The sequence below is a fragment of the Mus caroli genome, chromosome 4 (assembly GCF_900094665.2).
Source record: "Mus caroli chromosome 4, CAROLI_EIJ_v1.1, whole genome shotgun sequence".
Taxonomy (NCBI): Eukaryota; Metazoa; Chordata; class Mammalia; order Rodentia; family Muridae; genus Mus; species Mus caroli.
The window spans coordinates 138,497,667-138,504,308 of record NC_034573.1 but is presented as its reverse complement, the minus strand read 5'-3'; the positions used below and the strand labels follow the sequence as shown (position 1 = coordinate 138,504,308).

The 6,642-nt window shown below is 46.6% G+C and overlaps 1 protein-coding gene across 2 annotated transcripts in view; it reads right to left on the bottom strand.

Annotated features, from left to right (window-relative positions):
- The window catches only part of C4H1orf127 (chromosome 4 C1orf127 homolog), a 33,610-nt gene that overhangs the window by 24,865 nt on the left and 2,103 nt on the right, over nt 1–6,642 (bottom strand). For both annotated transcript variants that reach the window (XM_021161639.1, XM_029475860.1), the window contains exon 2: nt 365–465. In XM_021161639.1, the coding sequence (XP_021017298.1) occupies nt 365–465 (101 nt within the window). The remainder of the gene's footprint in view (nt 1–364; nt 466–6,642) is intronic.

Sequence of the window (6,642 nt, the reverse complement as noted above, 5' to 3'; positions counted from 1 at the left end):
GTTCGAGGCCAGCCTGGCCTACAGAGTGAGTTCCAGGACAGCCGGGGCTACACAGAGAAACGGTGTCTCAAAACAAACAAAGAAGGTGAAAACAGCAAACTGTGTTGCCGCCAAGCCTCCCTGCCAGGCCTGGTGCAGAGCCTGCACCAGTTACTTCAAAACAAGTGCTGCCGCCCATGTGAGGAAGCCCGGTCCTGCCTCTGGCACCAGCTGCCCTGAGAACCCCAGCACTTGGGCGGCCATCCAGGCCTGTGTACTGGCTACAGATGCCTTCTGCCTTCCATGTAAGCATGGCAAGTTGTGGGTCTGAGGAGAGGGGACCGCCCAAAGCCTGTTGTGAACCAGAAAAGCATGATTGATTTACCTGTCAGAGCTCCATGCGCTGGGCGAGGCCTGTCCTTGTTTGACCTGACAGGGAGGATCCATGGGAACACAGCAGGCTGAACGCAAGCCAGACAGATGGCCCTGCAAGGAAGAGCGAAGGGCATGGAGCAGGTGCCTAGCCCAGCAGGGCTGCCTTGGCTGTCTTCATACAGCCGGGCAATTATATCTCATTTTTGGTTCTGTTTTCTTTTCATTTTTTCTTGCTTTTATTGTTGTTTTGTTATGTTGTGTTTTAAGACAGTGTGCTATTCTTAACCTCACTATACAGCCCAGGCTGGCCTCTAACTTGGAATCCCTCCTGCCTTTGCCTACCAAATACCCAGATTACAGGTATGCAACATCTCCGTTACAGCTCATCTAGTCAATTATATTTATGTATATATGGATTTTATTAGTTTTTTATTTTTTTTATTTTTGCTCTGCTATGGGGTCAAATCCAGGGCATCAGAATGCTAAGCAAGCACTCTACAGCTAAATTACACCCTAGCCCCAGAGATATATTGTTTGCATGCCTACCATGGGCAGTAGCCAAGACTTGGACCAAGCAGCAAAGACAAAGAAATGAATAGCGGAATCTTCCATAGCAAGCAAGCACCAAAGAAGAAACAGGGATGTGAGGCAGGGACTGGAGCTGGGGATGCTGAGGGAGGATATTTACCGGGACATCAATGTAAAAAAAGGGGTTTTCGAAAAGGCAACATTGTGATACAGATTTTACAATGAATCCACGTTAAGGATTAAGTCATTATTGATGAGGGAGCCCTGCAGATTTACAGCCAGTTTAAAGGAGAGAGAGAAAAGAGAAAAGAAAAAAAGGAGGAGGAGGAGAAGAACAAGAAGAAGAGGAAGAGGAGGAGGAGGAGGAGGAGGAGGAAGAAGAAGAAGAAGAAGAAGAAGAAGAAGAAGAAGAAGAAGAAGAAGAAGAAGAAGAAGAAGAAGAAAAGAAGAAGAAGAAGGTGGTTTTGTTCTAGATTCCAGGATGTTGGGATGAATTTGCTAACAGACTGACAGACTGACAGATTGCCACAGAGGGAGGCAAAAGTTCTGAATGAGCATCCCTGTCACACACACCAACCCTTTGACAAGAATCCTTCCCACACCTCAGGGTTCTCCACAGCTTAAAGTACCACACAGTGTTAGACAGACGGCTCCATCATTAAGTACACGATATTCAGGGAAAGCCAGCCTAGGTGATGTGCACCCCTAATCCCAGCACCGGGGGAGCAGAGTCCTGTGGTTCCTAGGGGCTCCCTGGCTAGCTCATCTGTCTGGATTGCTGAGCTCCAGGCTCAGTGAGAGATCCTGTCTAAAAAAAAAAAAAAAGTAAGATGGAGCCAGCACGGTGGTCACATCTTCAATCTCACAGCTGGGATTCAGAAGCAGGTGGACCTCTGTGAGTTCAAGACCAGCCTGGTCTACATAGTGAGTTCCAGGACAGCTGGGGCTACATAGTGAGACCCTATGTCAAAACACCAGCAATAATAATAACAATAATAATATTAATGTGAAGGCATTGACGAGATGGATCAAAAAAACGTAATAAAAAATAAGGTGGAGAGGGGGCTGGAGAGATGGTTCAGAGATTAAGAGCACTAGCTGTGGAAACAGGTCCTGAATTCAATTCCCAGCAACCACATGGTGGCTCACAGCCATCTATAGTGAGATCTGGTGCCCTCTTCTGGCCTGCAGGCATACATGCAGACAGAATGCTGTATGCATAATAAGTAAATAAGTCTAAAAAAATAATAAGGTGGGGCTGGTGAGATGGCTCAGTGGGTAAGAGCACCCGACTGCTCTTCCGAAGGTCCAGAGTTCAAATCCCAGCAACCACATGGTGGCTCACAACCACCTGAAATGAGATCTGACGCCCTCTTCTGGTGTGTCTGAAGACAGCTACAGTGTACTTACAAATAATAAATAAATCTTTAAAAAATAATAATAATAATAATAAGGTGGAGATCAATAAAGAATGACACTTTTGTCTACCTCTAACCTGTACACAGACACACGAGCACGCATGCCCCCCCATTCTTGTACATGTGTGCCTCCCTTGACAAGGTGAATACACACAAACATGTAAACACACATATAACACATAAATAGTAAATACAAATAATAAGGTATCACAAACTAGGCTGAGACACAGAGAGAAAATGTCTGCACTAAGCAAGCCATTTCCATTGGACATGGGCAATAATTGTCAAAATCTTAGGGACTGTAAGGTGGCTCACTGGGGAAAGGAGCTTGCCACCAAGACTGGTAACCGGAGTTGGATCCCTGGAACCCACATGGTGGAAGGAGAAAACTGACTCTACAAAATTGCCCTCTGACCCACACGTATGTCGTAGCACATAGGTATGTGGGCATGCACATAAAAATAAATAAATGTTAAATGTAAATAACTCTCGTTGCCTATTGCAAAGTTCCCGTGTCAGATAAAACATTGCTGAGCTGTGGTATTTGAGCAGAGATGAGGTGTCAAAGAATTCTGAGCTTCGATCCAGGGAGGTGCATTCCAGCCAAAGAGGCAACAGGTTTTGGACCACAGGTGCGTGGAACGAGTTTGACAAATTTGAAGAATTACATAAAAATGTCAGTGCAGATGGACAGAGGGACAAAGGGCCAAACACTAGGCAGATGGTTGGGTAGGTCACGCCAGAGCCAGAGAGACTGGGGTTTGGCCATAAAGTAGACCAGAAGTTCTGGAGAACCCTAAGTGGGGAAGGCAGGTGATCCTTCATGGTTCATGGTTTCTCTCTGTAGCCCCAGCTGTCCTGCAACTTATTATGTAGGCCAGGCTGGCCTTGAACTCAGAAATTCACTTGCCTCTGCCTCCCGAGCGCTGGAATCAATGGCGTGCGCCACCATAGTCACATGACAGGGGAAGAGATGCTCACTGGCTAAGAGCACTTGTAGCTCTTGCAGCAAACCTAGGTTCAATCCCCAGAACCCACATGGTGGCTCACAACCATCTGTCGCTCCAGTTTCTGGGACCTGACTCCCACTTCTGTCCTCCGTGGGCACAGCACACATGGGATACACTTACATGGAACTCTGGATGTGGTGACTCACGCCTATAATCCTAGCACTGAAGAGGCTGAGGCAGGAAAATTACTATGAGTTCTAGACCACACTGGGGCTACAGACTAAGATCTCAAAAAAAAAAAAATTAATTCTCAGCCTTTTGACTAAGATCAAGTGCATGTATACATACATACATGTATACATACCTACACACGTACATGCATACAATGCCAAGTTGGGCCTGGCTTACACAAGTAAATACCAGACCAATTAGAGTTACATAGCAAGACTCCACCTTACAATAAATAAATAAGCAGCAACAAAGCAATCCACGAGGAGGAGGAGGTTAGGTGTGTGCTTACGGGCAGAGAGCTTGCTTAGCACTCAAAAGGTCCCAGGTTTTAGGGGTTCAGTGTGCCCTGCTCTTGCAGAGGACCTCAGTTCCTAACACCCACCTTGGGTTCCTTGCAAACATCTACAACTCCAGCTCCAGAGACCCTGAAATCTTCTTTTGGCTTCCGTGGAGTCCAGTGTTCACATGTACATATCCTACATGGATACACACACACACACACACACACACACACGGCGTGGTGGTACTTACCTGTATTCCAGGCACTGGGGAGGCAGAAGCAGGCAGATCTCTGTGAGTTCTGCAGTACTGGGGATAGCTCTCAGGACTCTGTACATTCTGGATAAGCACTCTACCAAGCAAAGCCACATCCCTGGTCTCCAGAATGTCCAGAATGGGCTTTCAGACCAGCCAGAGCGACATAGTGAGACCTGTCCTTTTGTTTGTTTGTTTGATTGATTGATTGATTGATTGATTTAAAGATTTATTTATTTATTATATGTAAGTACACTGTAGCTTCCTTCAGACACACCAGAAGTGGGCATCAGATCTGATTACGGATGACTGTAAACCACCATGTGGTTTCTGGGACTTGTACTCAGGACCTCCAGAAGAGCAGTCAGTGCTCCCAACCACTGAGCCATCTCTCCAGCCCAGAGACCTGTCTTTTAAAGGTAAATCTTTTTGGGGGGTGGGTGGGGGTGGGGGTGGGAGGTGAGACAGGGTTTCTCCGTGAAGCCCTGGCTGTCCTGGAACTCACTCTGTAGACCAGGCTGGCCTCGAACTCAGAAATCTCCCTGCCTCTGCCTCCCAAATGCTGAGATTAAAGGTGTACACCACCACTGCCCGGCTACATTTTTTTTTTTTTTTTTGGTTTTTCGAGACAGGGTTTCTCTGTATAGCCCTGGCTGTCCTGGAACTCACTTGGTAGACCAGGCTGGCCTCGAACTCAGAAATCCGCCTGCCTCTGCTTCCCAAGTGCTGGGATCAAAGGTGTGCGCCACCACTGCCCGGCCATTTTTTTTTTTTAAAGTCTCGTTTTGAAGGACTACACGAAGAGTCTAAACTCTACAGAAAGGCAACCTCCTTAAGTGACATTTGGGAAACAGCCCTGGAGTCAGAAGCTCTGGTGACTGACACCACCTGGGAAAGCAGGCAGGAGCCAGGCCACTGAGGAAGCGCCAGCTCCCAGAAGCTAGGGAATGAGTCAACGCATTACTTTCAGAAGCCAGCACCATCTAAGGCTGATCCCTCTGCAATCTCATTCCAGCAGCATCTCGGGCACAGTGCCCAAAAAAGGTATGCACGAGGCTGACCACAGAGCAGGGCTGTTTCCTCAGACTGGAAAGCACCCAAACGGCCATCATGATGGCCAGGGCTGGGATCTGCTCACCGTAGGAGATGGGAGAGCACAATAAAAAGCAACAACACGTGAGGGACGTTTTGCTAAGTGAAAGAAGCCAGACATGATGGAGCGCCTCTTCTGTGACTGTGTTTATAGACAAGTCAAAAATAGACATAGTCTTTGCATTTGGAGGTGTGGATAGCCACTCCTCTGGGGTGGGAAGTGGAAGTCACTGGGGTGGGCTGGGGCATGGCTGGGGCATGTCAGGGGGCGGGGTAGCAGCCATGGGTGTTTGCTTTAGAATTGCTTTAGAGTGTAAAGAAAGGTTTGAAAGGTTCCTGAATGGACACGCATAGTTACTAAGTTTCTTCAGGAAAAACAAATCAAAACCAAACCGAAAAAGAAACAAGCAAAAAAAAAAAAAAAAAAAAAAAAAAAATCCCAGAATGTTCTCTGGTGCACTCAGAATAGAGTCTGTCCCTCTTGGATTATCTGTGAGCTTCAGAACTCCGAGCGCCATGAAAATTGTACTTATGCAGAAAAATGTGAGTCAGGGGTTGGGGTTATAGCTCAGTTGGTAGAGCTCTTAGATAGCGTGCTGAGAAGCCTGGCCTTGAAGCCCCACCCCACCCCACCCCCACACACTTTGAAGCACCAAGCGTGCTCATGAAGGCAGGTAATGCCAGCTCTTGGGCGATGGTGGCAACCGACTCAGAAGTTAAAAAGCATTCTCCTCTACGTGACGAGTTTCAGGACAACCTGGGCTACATGAGAAAATATCCTTTATAAAAAAGCAAGCCATAGCCGGGTAGAATATGGTTTGTTGCTGACCTGTGGCCATGGTTTCATTTTGCATCCATTAAGGGAATGCATTCCAGCTTTCTGCACGGCCTGCATATGTATCTGCTCTGGGGACTTCTCTTTTGAACCCAAGACAACATTTAATAAAAATCTCTGAAATGTGTTCATACTTCAATTTAGTTCTTTCAATGTTGGTTAGTAAATCATGGGACCTCACACATTTGAGGCCAGTACACATCTACTTTACATTCCCAGAGAGAGACTTTTTTTTTTTTTTTAAGTAGAGAGCTTTAGATGTGGTACAATGTGTGGCTACACGGTCTATACAAAGCATCAGGTTTGATCCCCAGTGGAAAATGTATATAAATTCCTATTCACATGTGTGTGGAAGTATACACATATGTATATGCAAATGTTTGAGGTTATATTTTAAGTAATCCATCCAGGTATGCTGCATATAGCTCTAATCCCAGCACTTCAGAGGCTTAAGCAGCAAGAATCTGAGCTTTAGCGCAGGAAGCACCACGGGGAGAAACTCTTGTCTCAAAAGCAAAGCCAAGGGCTGGTGAGATGGCTCAGTGGGTAAGAGCACCCGACTGCTCTTCCGAAGGTCCAGAGTTCAAATCCCAGCAACCACATGGTGGCTCACAACCATCCGTAACGAGATCTGGCGCCCTCTTCTGGAGTGTCTGAAGACAGCTACAGTATACTTACATATAATAAATAAATAAANNCT